The sequence below is a fragment of the Anolis sagrei genome, chromosome 2 (assembly GCF_037176765.1).
Source record: "Anolis sagrei isolate rAnoSag1 chromosome 2, rAnoSag1.mat, whole genome shotgun sequence".
In the NCBI taxonomy this organism is placed as follows: Eukaryota; Metazoa; Chordata; class Lepidosauria; order Squamata; family Dactyloidae; genus Anolis; species Anolis sagrei.
The window spans coordinates 1,117,297-1,139,641 of NC_090022.1; the positions used below are offsets into that span (position 1 = coordinate 1,117,297).

The following is a 22,345-nucleotide window of genomic DNA, read 5'->3' on the forward strand; positions in this document are numbered from 1 at the left end:
GCTGGCGCTAGGTTTCAACTGACTACCTTAGAATCATAGAATCAAAGAGTTGGAAGAGACCTCCTGGGCCATCCAGTCCAACCCCATTCTGCCAAGAAGCAGGAATATTGCATTCAAATCACTCCTGACAGATGGCCATCCAGCCTCTGTTTAAAAGTGTCATTAGCATTGGATGGTCTGGCATTGCCTGGGGGAATCTTTTGTTGAGAGGTGATTAGATGTCCCACATTGTTTCCTCTCTGTTGTTTTGCTCTTGTAATTTTAGAGTTTTTTTAAAATACTGGAAGCCAGATTTTGTTGATTTTCATGGTCTCTTCCTTTCTGTTGAAATTGTCCACATGCTTCTTGTGGATTTCAATGGCTTCTCTGTGTAGCCTGACATGGTGGTTGTGAGAGTGGTCCAGCATTTCTGTGTTCTCCAGTAATATTGAAATCCATAATCTGGTGGTCATAGGGGTTCTGTGTGGGAGGTTTGGCCGAATTCTATCGTTGGTGGGGTTCAGAATGCTCTGTGATTGTAGGTGAACTACAAATCCCACCAACTACAACTCCCAAATGTCAAGATTCTATTTCCCGCAAACCCCACCAGTGTTCTCATTTGGGCATATTGAGTATTCATGTAGAGTTTGGTCCAGATCCATCATTGTTTGAGTCCACAGTGCTCTCTGGATGTAGGTGAACTACAACTCCAAAACTCAAGGTCAATGTCCACCAAACTCTTCCAGTATTCCCTGTTTGTCATAGGAGTTCTGTGTGCCAAGTTTGGTTCAATTCCATCATTGGTGGAGTTCAGAATGCTCTTTGATTGTAGGTGAACTATAAATCCTAGCAACTACAACTCCCAAATGACAAAATCAATTTTTTTTTGAGTGAAGGACATACATTGGGTTGTTAGGTGTCTTGTGTCCAAATTTGGTGTCAATTCGTCCAGTGCTTTTTGAGTTCTCTTAGTCCCACAAACGAACATTACATTTTTATTTATATAGATGATGTTATTGTTTATTGTTCGCGTTTTCAGTTGTTTTGGTTTTCTTTATTGTAATTGTTGTTCGGGCCTGGCCCCATGTAAGCCGCTCCGAGTCCCCATCGGGGAGATGGTGGCGGGGTATAAATAAAGATGATGAAGATCATTATTATTATTATTACTATTAAGGCTTGGGAGAGTGGGAGGAAAGGGAAGCCAGTGGAAAGGGTCCCAAAGCCCTCCTGAGCTCTGAAAAGGTTAAATGGATGCAGTTCAATATGAGCAGGAGTGCCTATAGCTCAGCAACCTTAGTGTTAGTTGGCCTCAGTGTGAGAAGGCTTCATTGTGAGAAGACCTCAGTGTGAGAAGGCCTCAGTGTGAGAAGGCCTCAGTGAGAGAAGCTTTGGTGAGAGAAGCCCCAGGTTGAAGGCCTCGTTTGTGAAGCTACTGTGTGAAGCTCCTATGTAAGTTTAATGTGAGAGGAGGCTCTGTGAGAGCAAAGCTGTTTATCTGCACGAGGAAGAAGCCTAGTATGGAAGCAAAGAAGTATAAAGAACTTAATTTGTGTTATGGAAATCTTTTTTTCGTAAATAATGCTACCATATTTATTTATTTATTTATTTAGGGTACTTCTACCCTGCCCTTCTCAACCCCCTAAGGGGGACTCAGGGTGGCTTACAAGCCGCCCTGAGTCCAATTTGATGTCTACAATTCAACACAACAAAATACATAGTAACAATACTCAGTTCTTGTGGGTTTTTTCGGGCTATATGGCCATGTTCTAGAGGCATTTCTCCTGACGTTTCGCCTGCATCTATGGCAGGCATCCTCAGAGGTGAGGTCACCTCACCTCTGAGGATGCTTGCCATAGATGCAGGCGAAACGTCAGGAGAAATGCCTCTAGAACATGGCCATATAGCCCGAAAAAACCCACAAGAACTGAGTGATTCCGGCCATGAAAGCCTTCGACAATACATAGTAATAATAGTTATAAACAGTTAAAACATTACATTAATACGATAAAAAACCAGCCTGGTGGCCACCGTTTCACCAAATCCATAATTAATAAATTCATTCTGCTTATCAGAGTCCGTTTCCAAAGCTTTAGTCGTCATTGTCCTTGTCAGTCTGCCAGATTACACAAAGGCCTGGTCCCATATCCATATTTTTAATTTCCTTCTGAAAGAGAGGAGGGATGACGATGATCTAATTTCCCCAGGGAGTGAATTCCACGGGCGGGGGGCCACCACCGAGAAGGCCCTGTCCCTTGTCCCTGCCAATCTCATCTGTGACAAGGGCGGGGCCGAGAGCAGGGCCCCTCCAGAAGATCTTAAATTCTTAGGTGGGACGTAGAAGGAGATACGTTCGGACAGGTACGCTGGGCCGGTGCCGTATATTTTGCTATAAAGAAAAGCCTCCAAAGGAATGTATAACAGTTTTTTTGTGTGTTTGTTCTTTTTCTCACTTTGGGCTCCTGTTGCTTAGTCACACTGCTGCTAAGAAGTTATTCTGCTATACGTTTATGGGGAGGGTCCGTTGTTAATAAGCCCACTCACTCAACAATCTCCCCTTTATTCAGACTCGTCAATCACCACTTGAAGTTTGTCCCCATCGTTGCAGGAAAGAAGAGACAAAGACACCCCAATCTTTCTTGAAACGAGACAAGGACTTCTCCCTGAGCAACACCATCACCAGTTTGTCCCTCCCCACTGGTTCACCCATTTTCATCCGCCATTCTGCTTGCTTGTGGTTGAATAGCAGGTTATTTCCATAGCTGGGCATAGAGGGGTTTTCATCCAACCGGGAAGTCGCCTTCCATGTTTCTCGTCTAGTTTATCACGCAGCATCCCCAGCAAGGAAAACCCTGGTCTCATTGTGATTCTGACCTTTCCCATTTCATCTCTTTCAGTCCCAATCTTTCTGGGCTCTTTGCAAGACCACTATATGGGATGAAAGGTTTGGACAAACTCTTTCTCCAAACCTCCTCCTATGGTTCCAATTGAATTTATGTTCCTTGTATATTTGTCTGCCAGTTCAACCGTATCATACAATGGGTGCTTCATTGGAAGAGAGATCCAGTCCTGCTGCCTCAATGGGCAGGACCAGATGGAGTGGTTTGAAGTGAACGAAGAAGAGATGGTGTCCGAGTATTAGAAGGAATTTCTTGGTCGTGAGAGTGAATTTCTCCATTTCAGTAAGGCCTTTGCAGAGCCGCAGTGGCGCAATGGGTCAAGCCTTTGTGCTAGCTGGACTGCTGACCAGAAAGATGGGTTGCTAGCCTGAAGGTTGCCAGTTCGAATCTGCGAAATGGGGTGAGTTCCCATCTATCAGCTCTAGCTTGTGGGGACATGAAAGAAGCCTCCCTGCAAGTCACTTCTGGTGTGAGAGAAATTGCCGTCTACAGAGACGTTGCCCAGGTGATACACATCTGGGCATCCACTGGCGACATCTCTGTAGATGGTGAATTCTCTCACGCCAGAAGGGATTTGCAGTATATCTCTTCTGACATGATACAAGAATAGTAAGGCCTTTGCCAAGGTCCCCCGTGATCTTCTTCTGGCAAACACACGAGTAAAATTTGGGCTAGAGAATAGTAATGATAGGTGGGTTTGTAAATGGTTAAGTGACCAGTCCCAAAGGGTGGAGATCGAGGACTCCAGAAGGCAGGTGCAAAGATGCCACCACTTTGTAAGGACGCCACCAGGAGCAGTAGGGGATTAATGATGAGTCATTGGAGGAAAAGGGAGAACCTTTGGGCTTATATAGGAATGAAAACATCCTGGAGTGGGAGCGGACTGTGCTGGCCACCCAGAGGACGACCAACAACATAACATCAGGCCTTATGGATCAGCCCACCGCATTTTGCACTCAGGATCAACACCTTCCTACAGACAATTTTGCGGTGGATATTGCCGATCTAATGGTAAACAGAGGCAGATGGACCTCCAAGAGGGCAGTGTGTAACTCCTTGGCCCAAATTCTGGGTAAAAGATCACAGGATATAAGACTAAAAGCCATAGTGTGGTTGTGGAGGGATTACCAATCTTCTGACCTCTCCACCCGTCTTCAAATCACACCAGAAGACAACACTTGGCTTGGTGATCTAATGGCTAAACGATCTGGCCTAAAGAAATGGGGCATTATCATCAGGAGGGTAGTTGTGGACCCTCACATACGCCCCTTGTTTGACTCTGGGGTTTCTTCTTGCCATGTTCCACCTGGCCCCCGTGCGAACTCCACAACTAGCTCCCCAGTTAGTGCCCCCCCTCTTGGTTCGTACCACTTTGAGACCCCATCTGCCCCGGTCGCCCCCTCCCAGCCAGCCACGCTTCTCCGCTCGAGAACCCTTCCCTTATTTAGCCCACTCAGCTCCCTTGATGTCTCATTATCTACCTCAACATCAGAATCACCCCTACCTAACGCCCAAGGGAGATTATTCCCCAGCCCGACTTCCTCTTCTGGGAGCTGACTAGATCCCGGCCATGTAGGGAGGGGGGAGGTTCCGGAGGAAGGGGGTGCCATTCAAGTCGTGTGGGGGAGGAGATTTGTGGGTCATAAACATCCCAGGGAGAAGCGCAACAGAGTCTTTGCGACCCTGGAAAAGGTGGGTAGTGGTAGGCTCCTTGGCAGCCCCCTTGGTCTTAAGGTCCTGCTGATTAATGCCAGATCCGTTAATGGTAAGACCGCGGCCATCCAGGACTTGATCCTGGATGAGAGGGCGGATCTGGCATGCATCACCGAGACCTGGCTGGACGAACTGGGGGGTGTAAATCTCTCTCAGTTGTGCCCACCAGGTTTTGGAGTGCATCAGCAGGCCAGACAAGGGGGGCGGGGAGGAGGGGTCGCAGTAGTCTTTCGGCAATCCATCGCCGTGATCAGATGCGCTGTTCCGCAGACTTCTAGGTTTGAGTGTGTCCACTTGAAAGTGGGGAGCCGTGACAGTGTGGGGTTCCTGCTGGTGTACCGCCCACCCCGCGACCCAGTAGCTTCCCTGTCTGAGCTAGCGGAGGTGGTTTCTAATTCGGCCTTGGTCTCCCAGCGCCTGGTGGTGCTGGGAGATTTTAACATCCACGCTGAGACCACCCTATCTGGCGCAGCTCTGGATTTTATGGCCTCCATGACGACCATAGGACTGTCACAGATAATATCTGGCCCCACTCATCAAGCTGGACATACTCTTGACCTGGTTTTTGTGGCGGACAACGAAACGATCAGAGCGGAAGATCAAAACATCCTTCCGGTGTCATGGTCTGATCATTATCTGATCTCTTTTAGACTGGCTGCGACTCTAAACCTCCGCAGGGGTGGAGGACAGATTAAAATGGTCCGCCCTAGGAGACTGATGGATCCGGATGGATTCCTGAGGAATCTTGGGGTTCTTCCTGCCTTGGAGCCTGGCGATTCCATCGACGCCTTGGTGACTCTCTATAATGGGGAGATGTCCAGGGCGTTAGATGTGATCGCACCCGAACGCCCCATCTCGTTGCGTCGTGACAGGCCATCTCCCTGGTTCACCGGGGAGCTGACTGTGATGAAGCATGCGAGAAGGGGGCTAGAGCGCAAATGGAGGAAATCTCGGGTCGTGTCTGATCGAGCACGGGCTAAAGCCTCTCTTAAGGCATACTCCGTGGCTATACGGGCGGCCAGGAAATCATTCACGACCACCCGGATAGCGTCTGCAGCAAATAGATCATCGGAGCTGTTTCGGGTCGTGGGGGAACTCCTCCACCCACCTGTGGTGGAGGAGGTCACTGATGACCCAGCAGCTCGGTGTCGCGATTTCGCACACCATTTTGCAGATAAAGTCGCTCAAATACGCCTTGAGCTTGACTCCAATTTCATCGCAGTGCCAGAAGAGGTGACGGAGGCATCTGCTTGTCCAATTTTGTGGGATTCTTTTAGGCTTGTTCTTCCTGAAACCGTAGAGGAGATTCTTGGGGCTGTGAGGGCGACCACCTCATCTCTAGACCCATGCCCATCTTGGCTCATTAAATCAGCCAGGGAGGGGTTGCTTGATTGGTTTGTATTGATTATCAATGCATCGTTGGAGCAAGGGTTTTTTCCATCCAATCTGAAACAGGCTGTGGTTCGGCCACTCCTCAAAAAAGCCTCCCTTGACTCCACGGTGCTGAGTAACTACAGGCCAATCTCCAACCTCCCTTTTTTGGGTAAGGTGCTGGAGCGGGTGGTCGCCTCCCAGCTCCAGAGTTTCTTAAACGATACCAACTACCTAGATCGGTCACAGTCTGGCTTCAGGCCTGGTCACGGCACCGAGACAGCCTTGGTCGCCTTGGTGGATGACCTCCGCAGAGAGCTGGACAGGGGGAGTGTGACTCTGCTGGTTCTCCTGGACATCTCAGCGGCTTTCGATACCATCGATCATGGTATCCTTCTGGGTCGTCTCTCTGGGATGGGCCTTGGGGGCGCGGTTCTGTCGTGGCTCCGGTCCTTCCTGGAGGGTCGAACCCAGATGGTGAAGCTGGGAGACGCCTGCTCTGACCCCTGGCCTTTGACCTGTGGGGTCCCGCAAGGCTCTATTCTGTCGCCCATGCTTTTCAACATCTACATGAAACCGCTGGGAGAGGTCATCCGGAGTTTTGGAGCTGGGTGCCATCTTTATGCGGATGACACACAACTCTACTACTCCTTTCCACCTAATTCCAAGGAGGCTCCTCAGGTGCTAGACGAGTGCCTGGCCGCTGTGTCGATCTGGATGAGGAAGAACAAGCTGAAGATCAATCCCGACAAGACAGAGGTCCTCTTGGTCGATCGTAAACCGGATCGGGGTATAGGGTGGTTACCTGTGCTGGACGGGGTTACACTCCCCCTAAAGCCACAGGTCCGCAGTTTGGGTGTCCTCTTGGATTCCTCTCTCACACTTGAGGCTCAGGTGTCGGCGGTATCCGGGAGGGCCTTTGCGCAACTGAGACTTGTGCACCAACTGCGACCATACCTCGTGAAGGCTGATCTGGCCGGGGTGGTCCACGCCTTGGTCACCTCTAGAATGGACTACTGCAATGCGCTCTACGTGGGGCTGCCCTTGAAGACGGCTCGGAAACTTCAATTGGTCCAGCGGGCAGCGGCTAGGATGCTAACTGGGGCTCATTATCAAGAGAGGTCTACCCCTCTGTTTAAGGAGCTCCACTGGCTGCCATTTATTTTCCGAGCCCAATTCAAGGTGCAGGTGCTTACCTACAAAGCCCTGAACGGTTTGGGACCACCCTACCTGCGCGACCGCATCTCCATCTACGAACCCACACGCTCACTTCGATCATCTGGGGAGGCCCTGCTCGTGATCCCATCCACGTCGCAAGCGCGCTTGGTGGGGACACGGGACAGGGCTTTCTCTGTGGCGGCCCCCCGACTTTGGAACGCCCTTCCAAAAGATCTCCGACAGGCCCCTACCTTAGCAGTTTTCAGAAGGAATTTAAAAACTTGGCTGTTCCGCTGTGCCTTCTCAGAATAGGAACCCCCATCCCAAGCCATAGTAGCACTTTAGCACAACTAATGTCGCTGCACACCGCACTTTTATCCTACGTTCCTCCTACCATTTCAGCACTTTTAACCCTGTACCCCATTGCACCGGCCGAGCCAGTTTTAACTAATGTCTTGATGTATTCCCATTGTTGTTGTTTTGCTTAATTGTTTTGATTTGCTTTGTTTATTGTTGTGTTACGTTTTTATTGTATTGTGTTTTGAGGCTTCGGCCTGTGTAAGCCGCATCGAGTCCTTCGGGAGATGCTAGCGGGGTACAAATAAAGTTAATAATAATAATAATAATAATAATAATAGGGGCATCACTGATTTATCAGGCTCTCCTACTATTTGTAATGGATTTACAAAATTGATAACACTGCCATTAGCTTGTAATATTTTGTTGGTCTTTCTTCAATATGTAGCGTGGCTTGACTTGAAAGTATTCGAAACAGAGACTTGGATTTTATTTATTTATTTATTTTGGGCACTTCTACCCCGCCCTTCTAAACCCCCAAGGGGGGACTCAGGGCAGCTTACAACCGGCACAATTCGATGCCGACAATTCAACAGATAAAATACATAACAGCAATAGCCACAATAGATCAAAACAATCAATACAATAACAACTAAAAAGCCGATTGGCTTTTTAGTTGTTATTGTATTCATTGATTGTGGCCAACATTCACCAAGTTCTAAAATCCGTAAGTCCATTCAGCATTACCATAGTCCTTTCCAAATTCTGGTCATCATTACCTTATCAGTCTGCCAGATTACCCAAAGGCCTGGTCCCATATCCATGTTTTCAGTTTCCTTCTGAAGGAGAGGAGGGATGTTGATGACCTAATTTCCCCGGGGAGTGAATTCCACAGGCGAGGGGCCACCACTGAGAAGGCCCTGTCCCTCGTCCCCACCAGCCTCACTTGTGATAGAGGCGGGGCCGAGAGCAGAGCCTCCCCAGAAGATCTTAAACTCCGAGGTGGGACATAGAAGGAGATACGTTCGGACAGGTACGCTGGGCCGGAGCCATATAGGGAGAAACTGTAACAAGTTTATTGAAGTATAGAAGAAGCTTAATGGTTTCAATGTTTCTTAACTCCTAGAGGCACATTTCTTTAGAGGTTACATTTATAACATTTCATAAAATAACTCTTGAGAGGACTATTCCTTCCACTAGACAGGTTTTAAACTTATTTTCCTTCAAATTGTGTTTCTTTCCTTAACAGATCACTTCAGGTACCAGCTTATTCTTTCCTTATGTTATTTCTGTTGCAATAAAGATTCTTACTGGTGTTCTCTCCCCCTTTTTGCTCATACACTAACTACCAATCTAAATAAGTCAACTTGACCTATCTAAACCTCACAGACTAAAAAGCCTAAACATTCCTTATTCTCAACACAGTAGTTATGCTACTTTAAATACTTACCCTTTTAAACACCTATCTACAATTATACATAACTGTAGGTTAAAATTCACATTTCACCACAGCAGGACCAGAATCCACAGTGACCGCAACAGAGGAGAAAGCTGGGTCAACACTAATATAATGAATTCCAACCAGGAGAAGACTTCACTTGGGCAGAAAGCAGTGAAATCCACAGAGACATGATGGGTTGTGCCTGGCTCAACAACAGAGTTACACATGACAAAGATCTTGGAGTCTTAGTGGACAGAAAGTTGAACATGAGCCAACAGTGTGATGCGCCAACAGCCAAAATAGCCAATGGGATTTTGAGCGTGCCTTTGCTCACCTGGCCGCTGGAATTCTGCCAAGGGATTCTGCTTTTCTGGCATGGAAGAAGAGGGTGGACTAGATGGCCCACGTGGTCTCTTCCAACTCTACTATTCTGTGATTCTTATATTTGGGTGAGAAGGCATGGGCCGAGAGAGGAGGGGGTTCCTCTCCCTGGATGACCCCAAAAAGAGGCCGGAGAGCGACTTGCGGAGGATGCTCTCGCTGGAGATGCTGCTTGGAGCAGAACGGGGATGGACTCCACGACCCACTGGGTCAAGGGTGTTACAGCTAAGGGACACACATCTCCTCCTCCCAGTCAGGTCTGCTTGTGTGCGGATGGGCTCATCCTCATCAGACCACGCAGGAACAAACAACCAAAGAACACCCAAAAGATGGTCATGCCGTCTCTGCTTAAAAACCTCCAAAGGAGACTCTTATGGACTCCCAGTGGGAGCAGACTCCACTACTGAACGGCTCTTACCATCAGGACGTTCTTTTTATTGTTTAGGTGAGGCCTGCACACTTTGTCAGTGTGAGCAAGGAGTGGAAAAGGAGAAGCTGAGTAAAAACACGCACAACTCTCCTGCTAGGTAGGCACATGAATGCAATCCTCTCATGGCCTCCTCCAACTTTGCAATGGGGCAAGTAGTTGATTCCAATCCCCAAAACACTGCAGAGTCCTGGTCACAGTGTCACAGGCCTTCTAATGTAGCTCATCTCTTCAAATCAACACTCTTGAGTTCTGACTTTTATTTATTTATTAAAAACATTTCTATCCCACCTTTCTCAACCCCCGAGGGGGGACTCAGAGTGGCTAACACTGGCAACAATTCGATGCCTCAATATCACAACAACCACAATATAAAACCATAAACAATAACATTAATTGTACAGTCATATATACTTTCATCCAAAGTCCATGGAGGTTTTAGGCTTGATTTATCTGCTACTTATAACTATTTACAGGTTTTCTCTTCATATACTCACAAACACAATGGGAACTTCACACAACAGGGATGGTGAATTACATACGCAGACAATTATGGCAAGGCCTCTGACCAATGGCATATAGCAAGCCGTCCTTCCTGGAAGGTCAGACCCAGATGGTGGTGCTGGAAGGGGGGGGCTCCTGTTCAACTCCCTGGCCGGGGGTGTCCCTCAGGGTTGAATGTTCTCCCTTAGGCTATCTAACATTTACATGAAACCGCCAGGAGAGATCATCCAGAGTTTTGGAGTTTGGTGTCAAATTTATGCCGACGACACCCAACTCTATCACTCTTTTCATCAGTGATGGACTGGATGAAACCTAACAAGCTGATAGTAAATCCAGACCAAATAGAAGTACTCCTGGTCAGTTGGGAGACAGATCAGGGTGTGGGATGACGGCCTGTGTTGGATGGAGTCACACTCCCCTGAAGATACGGTTTGCAGTCTGGGGGTGATCCTGGACTCATCGCTGACCCTGGAACCCAGGTATTGGGAGTGGCCACAAAAGCTTTCGCCACAATTAAAACTTGTGCACCAATGCACGCATACCTTGAGACATCGGATTTGGCCATGGTAGTACACATCTTAGTTAGAACCCATCTGGATTACTGTAAGGCTCTCGGGGTGTTTGGGTCCTTTGATGGGAACGCAGACTCACACTTTGACGGGGATTACTCTACACACTTGTTGTTGTTATTATGTTTATCTATGTATAGCCCGCTGTATCTCTCCTGAAGGAGACCCAAAGAATTAACAGTATGACCACATAATTTAGAAAGATACAAATATTTGCCAAGTTCACAGTCCAACAGTCAGATGTAAGGAATGCATTCACCACAGTTCATAAAATAACAACCAAGAATGCAAGACTACAAAACGAAGTCAGAATTCCAAAGTCAAGCCAGATAGGCAGAGATGCAAACTGAAGTCCAAGTTCATAAATCAAGCCAAGTAGTCAGTCCAGACTTTGAAGTCAACGATGACTCAGGGTACAACAGAGTCCAGAACAGGATGACAGGAACAAGGCCAGAGTCCAGAATTCGATCCGAGGGGCAGCAGAGCCAAGATCCAGGCAAGATGTACAATGTTATCTGCTAAAAAGGAGCTGTTCCTTTCCAGAACCCTTTTGTCATGAGATCTCAGCTGCTGCTCATTTCAGAAAGCCTTCTCAGATCATTCCAGAAGCCTGCAATGCTTTTCTTGAGGAGGTAAAGGTCAGGTTAACCCCTTCTAAACTGGTTGCAATACAGAGAAAAATCCTCCTCTGTGGGAGACCTGAACACAAAACCAGTAAAGCCAGACCACACGATCTGCTGCACATGACAGATAGAGAGAAGGTTGGCAGCCTTCTTTTTCTGTCCATCATCCCAATTTTTGTCTACTGGGACCCTTGGAAACATACAAGCAGGTCTCCTCTAGCGGTGTGTGAGCTCTCTGATGTCTAGTGCACTTTCCCTTATGTGGGTCCTTTGATGGCTGCGCATACTCGCACTGTGACTGAAGCTCTTTCCACATTCAATGCATTTATGTGGTTTTTCACCTGTGTGCGTCCTTTGATGGGAACGCAGATGTCCACTCTGAATAAAGTTCTTTCCACATTCCATGCATTTATGTGGCTTCTCCCCTGTGTGGATCCTTTGATGGATACGCAGATTTACACTCTCACTGAAGCTCTTTCCACATTCCATGCAGTGATGCAGCTTCTCCCCTGTGTGGGTCCTTTGATGGGTACGCAGATGTGAACTCTGACTGAAGCTCTTTCCACATTCCATACAGTTATGTGGCTTCTCCCCTGTGTGGACCCTTTCATGGGAGTGCAGATCTCCACTATGACTGAAACTCTTTCCACATTCCATGCAGTAATGCGGCTTCTCTCCTGTGTGGGTCCTTTGATGGGAACGCAGATTTCCACTCTGAAAAAAGCTCTTTCCACATTCCATGCAGTAATGCGGCTTCTCTCCTGTATGGATCCTTTGATGGGAACGCAGATTTCCTCTCTCGCTGTAGCTCTTTCCGCATTCCATGCATTTATACGGCTTCTCTCCTGTGTGGGTCCTTTGATGGGAACGCAGACTGTCACTCCGACTGAAGTTCTTTCCACATTGCATGCATGTATATGTTCTCTTTCCTATGTGAGTTCGTTGATGTATAGTAAGAGAACTTCCCCCAGTGAAACATTTCACACAGTCCATACAATTATGTTGCATCTCCCCTGTGTGTGATTTTGACAAGGATTGGAGATTTTCCATTCTTTTACATTTATGATTCAAATATTATGCCAGAAGGTCACAGAAATGTTCTCCTGATTTCCTCTTCTCAGTCCTTGTAATGCTCTAGTCCATTTGAATAAATAAATTACCAAGCCCCACTTTTTACAGCACAATCCTCCCTTTCCTCCTTGAATGCACAGCTATGGAGCTTGAAATATAATTTCTCCAAGTTATTTATTGTGAGTGCTGTACGATTTCATTCCTGACCTAAGACAAAGGGAAGTGTTCTTCTCAAGGTTCATTCAGAGGTTACCTGCCAGAGAAATGAGAGGAAAATCTTATCAGGAGCAGAGCACAGAAATATTTCATTGAACAATAAGAACAATAGCTTAGTGCTGCAGCCAATGCAAGAGAAGAAGGGAGAAAGAGCAGTGCTATTGAGAAGAGCCTTTGCCTTCTAAGAAGTACTTTAACATTTGCCCAACAAAGAGCAAGCCCTGAAAAGGGGAGTGGCCCAAGATTCTCTGCATGAAATTGTTTGCATAGCAAAGTGTTAACCAACCTTTGTAAAGGAAGCCTTCTAACAATATGATCAGCACAGAAAGATCTAAAGCTGTGAAGCATTTTCTGTCTAGATCTGCTTCTTCACATCCCAACTTAGAACCTGAGTGACCACCTCAATGGGCAGACCATCCTATGGGATCAGCCAGGTGAGAAAAATACTTCATTGTCTTGTGTAAATTTCTTCCAACTCAGGAAAGAAAATATTTCCTGATCCTCTCTTTCCCTGCAGCGTGATCCCTGCCCCACGTTTCTAAAGCAAGGCACCTGGAGACACTGAGAGTACATTAAGCCAGAAAGTTCCTGGACATATTGCATTCTTACAAAACATATACCACATAGTTAGGTAACCTCAGGCAGAACTAATGCAAAAAGAAAAAGAAAGGAAAATACAAACTTCTCCACTGACGCCAATAAATCAGATAGAGATGCTAAAGCTCAGGGTGGAAGGCACTCAGCCTAGCAGCAGTACATGAGAGTGTATGTGTGTGTGTGTAGAGGAGACAGATGGATGGACCCCCAGGGTGAGTGGGAATCCTGATGCCCTCCAGGTGTTCTGCACTCCAATTCCCATTCACCCTTCCCACACAGAAAGACAGGGATACTGGGGAATACAGTCCAGCAACATTGGGAATGGGAGACATGATTACTGCCCAGTTCTGCTCAATTCAGCCCATTTTAGAAAGGAAATTGACAAACTTGAACTGGCTCGAGAGTAGTACATGTGAAAAAGATCTTGGAATCCTTGTGGACAACAAGTTAAACATGAGCCAACAATGTCATGTGGTGGCAAAAAAGCCAATGGGATTTTGGCCTGCATCAATAGGAGCGTAGTGCCTAGGTCCAGGGAAGTCATGCTCCCCATGGTCTATTCTGCCTTGGTTAGACCACTTGACCTGGAATATTGTGTCCAATTCTGGGCACCACAATTCAACAGAGATATTGACAAGTTGGAATGTGTCCAGAGGAGGGCGACTAAAATGATCAGGGGTCTGGAAAACAAGGCTTAAGGAGCTGGGCATGTTTAGCCTGAAGAAGAGAAGGCTGAGAGGAGATATGAAGGCTGAGAGGAGCCATGTATAAATATGTGAGAGGGAGTCACAGGGAGGAGGGAGCAGGCTTCCTTTCTGCTTCCCTGGAGACTAGGATGCAGTGGAGCAATGGCTTCAAACTACAAGAGAGGAGATTCCATCTGAACATGAGGAAGAACTTCCTGACTGTGAGCGCCGTTCAGCAGTGGAACTCTCTGCCCTGGAGTGTGGTGGAGGCTCCTTCTTTGGAAGCTTTTAAACAGAGGCTGGATGGCCATCTGTCAGGGGTGCTTTAAATGCAATATTCCTGCTCTTGACAGGGGGTTGGACTGGATGGCCCATGAGGTCTCTTCCAACTCTTTGATTCTATGATTCTATGACTACTTTAATTACCAACAAGATGACTGGTTGGACTTGAATACTTTTGCTGGGATGACCCAGGACAGGCTTCTAATTGGTTTTAGCTGTTTATTTTTAATAGTGTCAATATTTAATTTTAATGTGTGTGTTTTTTTTTTGTTTCAAATTATATCCTGTGTTGTTTTTATTGTTATCGCCTTTGGGTCTCCTTTTAAGGGAATGGAAGCGGGATAGATATGATCATAGAATCATAGAGTTGGAAGAGACCTCATGGGCCATCCAGTCCAACCCCATTCTGCCAAGAAGCAGGAGATGATGATGATGATGATATAACTGTAAATTGCAAGGCTGGACCTTTATCTTCTGGAACCAAAATAATTCCCCATACCCACATGCTAAATTTTAGCCTCACTCCCTGACTACTGCTGCCATTCACAACCCTGCTGCTCCCACCACCATCCCGTCCTTGCCCGCTAACTATCATCATCTCCTGTATGTATTTTTATTTTAATTTTATATGCTTAAATGAATTGTATATTTTAACATGTTGTAAACCGCAATGAGTCGCCGCACAGGCTGAGATATTAGCGGTATACAAGCATACCAAATAAATAAATAAATAAATAAATAAATAACTCCCCTTTGCTTTGCTTTCCTCTTTATCTCCTTCCAAAGAAGGGGGTGCGGAGGGATCCTCCTCTCTACTGCTTTCCCCAAACAAGGGGAACCTGACCTGTCTCCTGAACCCTTAGAATCCTGGAACCTTAAATCTTTGGACTGGTTGTTGACTACGGTAGACTTTTGATCCCTGGACTTTGGTTCATCACAAACTCTGGAGATGCTGCAGTTTGTCAACTCAGCATCAGGTCTGGTTTTGCCAATAGGCTCATCCCAAGAAGCTTGGCTCTTCTTTCTCTCCCTTTGACAGCTGTCCCTACAGCCAGGGTGTTCCCCAAAGACCCCGTGGAGCTGGGAGACTCCAATGTCCTCATCTGCTTCGTGGATCAGTTATCCCCTCCGGTGCTTTAACGGAAAGAGTTTGGTCCAGATCCATCATTGTTTGAGTCCACAGTGCTCTCTGGATGTAGGTGAACTACAACTCCAAAACTCAAGGTCAATGTCCACCAAACTCTTCCAGTATTCCATGTTTGTCATAGACCCTGTGGAGCTGGGAGACTCCAATGTCCTCATCTGCTTCGTGGATCAGTTATCCCCTCCGGTGCTTTATCGGAAAGAGTTTGGTCCAGATCCATCATTGTTTGAGTCCACAGTGCTCTCTGGGTGTAGGTGAACTACAACTCCAAAACTCAAGGTCAATGTCCACCGAACTCTTCCAGTATTCCCTGTTTGTCATAGACCCTGTGGAGCTGGGAGACTCCAATGTCCTCATCTGCTTCGTGGATCAGTTATCCCCTCCGGTGCTTTAACGGAAAGAGTTTGGTCCAGATCCATCATTGTTTGAGTCCACAATGCTCTCTGGATGTAGGTGAACTACAACTCCAAAACTCAAGGTCAATGTCCACCAAACTCTTCCAGTATTCCCTGTTTGTCATAGACCCTGTGGAGCTGGGAGACTCCAATGTCCTCATCTGCTTCGTGGATCAGTTATCCCCTCTGGTGCTTTAACGGAGGGAAGGTGTCCTCTGAGGAGGTGGAGGAGACGGGGTTCCTCCCCAGTGGAGACAACGCCTTCCAACTCAATGATTCTATGATTCCATGCCTTTATGTGGTTTCTCTCCTGTGTGGGTACTTTGATGGGAACGGAGATGTCCACTCCGACCGAAGCTCTTTCCACATTCCATGCACTGATATGGCTTCTCTCCTGTGTGTGTTCTTTCATGGGAACGGAGATGTCCACTCTGATTGAAGCTTTTCCCACATTCCGTGCATTTATATGGCTTCTCTCCTGTGTGGGTCCTTCGATGGGTAAGGAGATATCCACTGTGACTGAAGCTCTTTCCACATTCCATGCATTCATATGGCTTCTCCCCTGTGTGGGTTCTTTGATGGCAACGCAGATCTCCACTGTGACCGAAGCTCTTTCCACATTCCATACATTGATATGGCTTCTCTCCTGTGTGGGTCCTTTGATGGGTAAGGAGATATCCATTCCGACTGAAGCTCTTTCCACATTCCATGCATTCATATGGCTTCTCCCCCGTGTGGGTCCTTTGATGGGAATGCAGGTCCCCACGGTGACTGTAGCTTTTCCCACATTCCGTGCATTCATAGGGCTTATCCCCTGTGTGGGTCCTCCGATGAGCATAGAGTTTGTCACTCCGACTGAAGCTCTTTCCACATTCCATGCACTGATATGGCTTCTCCCCAGTGTGGGCCCTTTGATGGGTAAGGAGATGTCCACTGCGACTGAAGCTCTTTCCACATTCCGTGCACTGATATGGCTTCTCTCCTGTGTGAGTCCGTTGATGTTTAACAAGAGAACTTCTCCCACTGAAACCTTTACCACATACCATACACTTCTCTAGCTTCTCCACTGCCTGTGGTCCCAGATCGCAATGTAATGCATTTTCCATTATTTTATATTTATGATTCAAATATGATAGAAGCTCACAGATATGAACTCCTGAACAGCACAGGATCTCCTCTTCTCAGTCTTCATGTTGCTTTAGCCTTTTGGACTCTTTCCCCTTTTTACAGCACAATCTTCCCTTTCCCCTTTGGTTACACAGGTATATAGCTTGAAAACTATTTCTTCACTTCTTGTTTTTGTCAGTGCTGTGCTCCTTCCAGTTATTTTAGACTTAGGGCATCCCTTGGACAAAGCTCTCGCAAGGTGTTCTTCACAAGACTTGTAGAGACTACCTGCCAGACAAATGAGAGGAAACTCTCATCAGGAGTTGACCAGGAAAAGATCTCATTGGACATAAAGAATAGCCTAGTACTGTAGAAAAGAAAGACCTAAAATCCCGGCTCTTCTAGTATGCCTTTGACGAGTGAACACATATCCCCATACCATTCGGGCCCCGCCTATCTCCGCGATCGCATCTCCTTCTATAAACCGGCACAATCTCTAAGATCCTCTGGGGAGGCCCTCCTCTCGGTCCCACCTCCGTCACAAGCACAGTTGGTGGGAATGAGAGAGAGGGCCTTCTTGGTGGTGCCCCCCCCCCCCCCGCCGCTGGAACTCCCTTCCAAGGGAAATAAGACAGGGCCCATCCCTCCTCTCCTTCCGTAAGAGCTTGAAGACCTGGTGGTTTCAACAAGCCTCTGAAAATGACCAGTTCTAACTCAGCCCTACACATTGTCGAATGCGGCCTTATTCTTCCTACCAATTACCCAGATCACTTCCTCTAATTGGCCCTGGAATGAACCGCCACAGACCCGTACCTAATATTATTGTTGCCTGCTATAGCATTGCACTTCATTCCCGGGGCCCCTAGAATTTTTGGGCTTGCACAAATCTTAAATTTTTAAATTGTCTTGAACAGACAGTATTACCTTTAATATATGTATGTTATGATGACAATTTTTATGCTTATATTGTTTTGTTAATCTTATGGTTATGTCATTTTACTTTGAATGTTTTGTGATGTTACCTGGGAACCGCTCTGAGCCCCCTCGGGGAGATAGAGCGGTATATAAATAAAGATGATGATGATGATGATGTCTCAACTATAGTTCTGTCCTCATGGTGCAGAAAACTGGGTGACTTGGAAGGTGCTGAACAGGCTGCGCTCTGGTACCATGAGATGCAGAGCCAACCTTAGGAAATGGGGCCACAAAGAGGAGTCCACGATATGCAAGTGTGGAGAAAAGCAAACCACTGACCACCTGCTGCAATGCACCCTGAGCCCTGCCACATGCACAATGGAGGACCTTCTTGCAGCAACACCAGAGGCACTCCAAGGGGCCAGATACTGGTCAAAGGACATTTAATTAACTACCAAGCTTGCAAACTTTCTGTTTTGTCTGTTTGTTTGTTAAAAATGCAATGCAACTGTTCGGTCTGCTCCTGACTCGATAAAAAAGAACGGTGCGAGAATGCACAAAATAAATAAACACATCAAAACAAATAAAAGATGTAATGACCTGGTGGAAGAAATCTGATAGCTAAATCAGCTGTCAATTAAAGAACTCTACCTTCCAGCAGGTCTGCCCAGATGATTTTAAAATTAATTTTGTTAGTACTGGTGTTTTAATCTTTGTTCTGTGTATTTTAATATATGTAATGTATGTGGTGTGTTCCACCCCAAGCCGTGAAGAAAGTCAGGTAACAAATACAATTATTATATTATTACTACTACTATTAAAACAGGAGCTACCCTTGATCTAACAGGTTTCCCCTTGAGGCAAACCTTATATCCCAAAACTCAGAAATTGGTTTCGCTTTCCCCCACATTTACCCCTTATCAGACGAAGCCTTTCAGAGCGACGTAAACCCCGAGTTTGCTGTTGATCTTGGCTAATCTCCAGCCTCCTATTCTTCAGCTCCCTATCTGGCTCTAGCTGCTCATTAAAATTCCCAGGTGTCAGATTGTTTTCCAAACCCAAACCTTGAGAGCTCACAGAGAGGAGGAGTGAACCATCATTGCTAGGGCTAGCAGGAATATTCTCATGAGAAACTGCCCTTTGCACTGGGGCCTCTCTGTCATTGTCTGCCTGAAAATCATTGACCAAACCATCTTCATCTTGTACCTCAGCCCCAGCATCATCATTTCTCTCATCATTTCCCACATCAGGACCCTGAAACACAAACACACACTGATGCCCAACAGTTTGTCACTTGCTAAGGAAGAACTACTGGCCAGCTGAAGACATTTTGTGTCACATCTTATGTATACAAGAAACACACAGAGACATCACAATGAGAAGACCAAAAATTCTCGTAATGTAACTGGCAGTGGAACAACCTCACAGACAACATGGTAGTGCCATTTTTGTACGATCAGGTGTAGCAATCTCTGCAACCTCTCTCTCAGAAGTGAACAACATTGAAATCCTATCTGTGGAACTCAATAGCTGCAGTGTATCATCACTCTATAAACCACCTGGGATTGATTTCTATTTTACGCCCCCCACCAATTGCCACAACAATCAAGCCCATTTTATTGTGCGAGATTTCAATAGTCATAGCTGTGTCTGGGGCTATGATGAAGATGATAGGAATGGCGAAGCAGTTCTAATGTGGGCCAACAATAGTAAAATAAGCCTCCTCCATGACAGTAAATTACCACCATCAGTTAATAGTGGCCAATGGAAGTGTGGTTATCACCCTGATCTTTGTAAATGAGAGCATAGTCCACCAATGCGTTAAAAGTGTATTAAACCCAATGTCTAATACTCAACACAGACCAATATGCTGCCAAGCATATGCAACTGTAAGCATATGCAACTTTCCGGAGAAGTTTACACAGAATTTGGAAGTAGCTATTTCTGATATAGAACCATCTATAGAAGGCTATGACCTTTTTGTAGAAGCTGTGAAAAGATCCTCAAGGCTCTCAATCCCTAGAGCAGTGCTTCTCAACCTGTGGGTCCCCAGATGTTTTGGCCCTCAACTCCCAGAAATCCTAACGGCTGGTAAACTGGCTGAGATTTCTGGGAGTTGTAGGCCAAAACACCTAGGGATCCACAGGTTGAGAACCACTGCCCTTGAGGCTGTCGCATAAGCTACCTACCACGTCTAAATAAAGAATTGTGAAACCAGCTACAGGAATATCTCAGACTATTTGCAGAGAATCCATACAGCAACAGGCCAAAAATTATCTACAGCCATAGCTAAAGCTAAAAAACATTGCTGGATAGAACTAGGTACTTGAGAATCTTGATATACCTAAGAGTAACCAGAGAACCTGGCAATTGCTGCGACGCCAGGATAGTGACCCTCTGGTCAACTGTGGACACGCAAACGTAACACCAAACCAGATAGCACACCCGCTAATTCAGAATGGGAAAACCAACTGCAGCAAAGTAAAGGTGAAAATCAACAAGCTGCCAGAACTTGAAACCCCACCAGTTGACATCTCCTCTAAACCTGAAAAAACTCAGAGAAGCTATTAAGCGATGCAAAACTGGTAAAGCACCTGGCCTAGATGGCTTAATGATGGAGCAAATCAAACACTTGGGTCTCAGAGCTGAAAACTGGATTTTGAAATTTTACAACCAATGCTTGGCACACAAACAGATTCCCAGACTATGGAGCAAAAGTAAGATCATCATCATTTTAAAACCTGGTAAAGACGCCTCCAATGCCAGGCCTATCTCACTCCTATGTCATCTCTATAAAGTACATGAGAGGATAGTACTAAATCAATCAGGACCTGTTATTGAACCCAAGCTTATTGCACAACAAGCAGGTTTCAGACCAGGGAAAAACTGTTCAGCCCAAATTCTTAATCTGACTGAGTACATCGAGAAAGGATATGAGAAAGGCTGCATTACCAGAACAGTTTTTGTCAACCCTACAGCAGCCTATGACATGATGCAACATAGGTAAATGCTGCAGAAAGTCTAGCATATTACCCGAGACAATGATTTTACAAAAATTATCTCCTTGAAAACCGTAGCTTCTATGTGGAGTTTCGAGGCAGGAAAAGTAGATGGAGGAGGCAAAAGAATGGTTTACCCCAAGGCAGTGTTCTTGCACCGACCTTGTTTAATATCTTTACTAATGATCAGCCACAACCACCACTCACAAAGAGCTTCATATATGCTGATGACTTTGGCCTGACAACACAAACAAAAGACTTTGAAACAGTTGAAATCCAACTTACTAATGCCTTGAAAGATCTCTACAGCTACTACAAAGACAACCACCTGAAGCCTAACCCTGCCAAGACACAAGTGTCTGCTTTCCACCAACGCAACTGTGAAGCCAACAGGAAATTGAAAGTCACCTGGGAAGGTCAAGAGCTTGAACACTGTTTCCATCCTAAATATCTCGGTGTCACCTTAGATCGAACACTAGCATATAGGAAACACTGCTTGAACACCAAGCACAAAGTAGCTGCACGCAATAACATCCTACTGAAACTTACTGGCAGCACATGGGGTGCAGACCCAAAATTAATAAGAACATCAGCCCTGGCCTTGTCTGACTCAACTGCCGAGTATGCCTGCCCTGTTTGGCATAGGTCTGCCCATGCAAAGCAGGTGAACATAGCGTTGAATGAAGCATGCAGAGTAATCACAGGATGTCTTAAACCTACACCCGTTGATAAACTCCACAAGCTAGCTGGCATTGCCCCCTCCCCATGATGTGCGATGGGAAGTTCCTGCTAAATGTGAGAGAAATAAGTTTGAACCCCATGAAAGCCACCCACTGCATGGCTACCAGCCTCCTCCCAGTAGACTCAAATCAAGGAAAAGCTTTATAAGAACTACCACTCCTCTTGGCGTCCTCCCAGCAACAGCAAGGGTGTCCCTCTGGACAGCTCAATCTGGAAATCCCAACTGGATGCCCCCCCCCCCCCCATGAGGGTCTTCCTCCAGGGGCAAACCAAGAATGGGCAACTTGGAAGTCCCTGAACAGACTCAGAAGCGGAGTGGGCAGATCAAAAGACAACCTGGCAAAATGGCACTACCTGAAAAAATCCCACACCTTGTGTGACTGTGGAGCAGAACAGACAACTTCGCATCTGTATGCTTGTCCATGATGCCCTGCCTCATGTACAGAGGAAGAATTGTTGGAGGCTGCAGACAATGCCATTGCTGTTGCCCGTTTTTGGTCAATAGATATTTAGCTGCCTGTGCTCCTTCTATTTTTATCAGTTTTATTTGGAAACTCTAAAGGGATGAGTATTGCTTGGGTATTGGACTCAGGAATAAAAATAAATGGAATCAAAAGGAACTAAATTTGGAAAAACCTACTGTACCTTAAAAATTAATGCCAGCTGAAATCAGATCACACTGAAAACTATCCAAAATGGCATCAAATTATGCTGGAAAGATTATGGAGCATTAACATATTAGAACACTAACAGCAACAACAACAACAACAACAACAACAATCTCCATGGACAGTTCCTGGGAAAAATTGAGAGCCAAATTGACAAAGAAAAA

The 22,345-nt window shown here is 46.2% G+C and overlaps 3 protein-coding genes across 4 annotated transcripts in view; all 3 read right to left on the reverse strand.

Moving 5' to 3' along the window:
• Nucleotides 1-22,345, reverse strand: part of LOC132765349 (bromodomain-containing protein 2) — a 463,888-nt gene that overhangs the window by 42,831 nt on the left and 398,712 nt on the right. The gene's annotated exons all lie outside the window — the stretch shown is intronic.
• The window catches only part of LOC132766322 (zinc finger protein 180-like), a 55,035-nt gene that overhangs the window by 29,602 nt on the left and 3,088 nt on the right, over nt 1-22,345 (reverse strand). The window contains exons 2-3 of one of the 2 annotated variants that reach the window (XM_067464982.1): nt 15,057-17,146; nt 12,639-12,684 (exon numbers count right to left, since the gene is read on the reverse strand). In XM_067464982.1, coding sequence (XP_067321083.1) covers nt 16,030-16,857 — 828 coding nt within the window. In that variant the 5' untranslated portion in view covers nt 16,858-17,146 and the 3' untranslated portion in view covers nt 12,639-12,684; nt 15,057-16,029. Of the gene's footprint in view, nt 1-12,631; nt 12,685-15,056; nt 17,147-22,345 lie in introns of those variants that run through there. The other variant, XM_067464981.1, reaches the window with a different exon arrangement.
• LOC137094744 (zinc finger protein 79-like) lies at nt 7,898-12,645 on the reverse strand. The gene has a single exon (XM_067464974.1). The coding sequence runs from the start codon at nt 12,408-12,410 to the stop codon at nt 11,577-11,579; it is 834 nt and encodes a 277-aa protein (XP_067321075.1). The 5' UTR covers nt 12,411-12,645; the 3' UTR covers nt 7,898-11,576.

What these genes read in the sequence shown, in the direction of transcription:
- LOC137094744 (XM_067464974.1), bottom strand. Translation starts at nt 12,410, where the DNA reads ATGGAAAATCTCCAATCCTTGTCAAAATCACACACAGGGGAGATGCAA.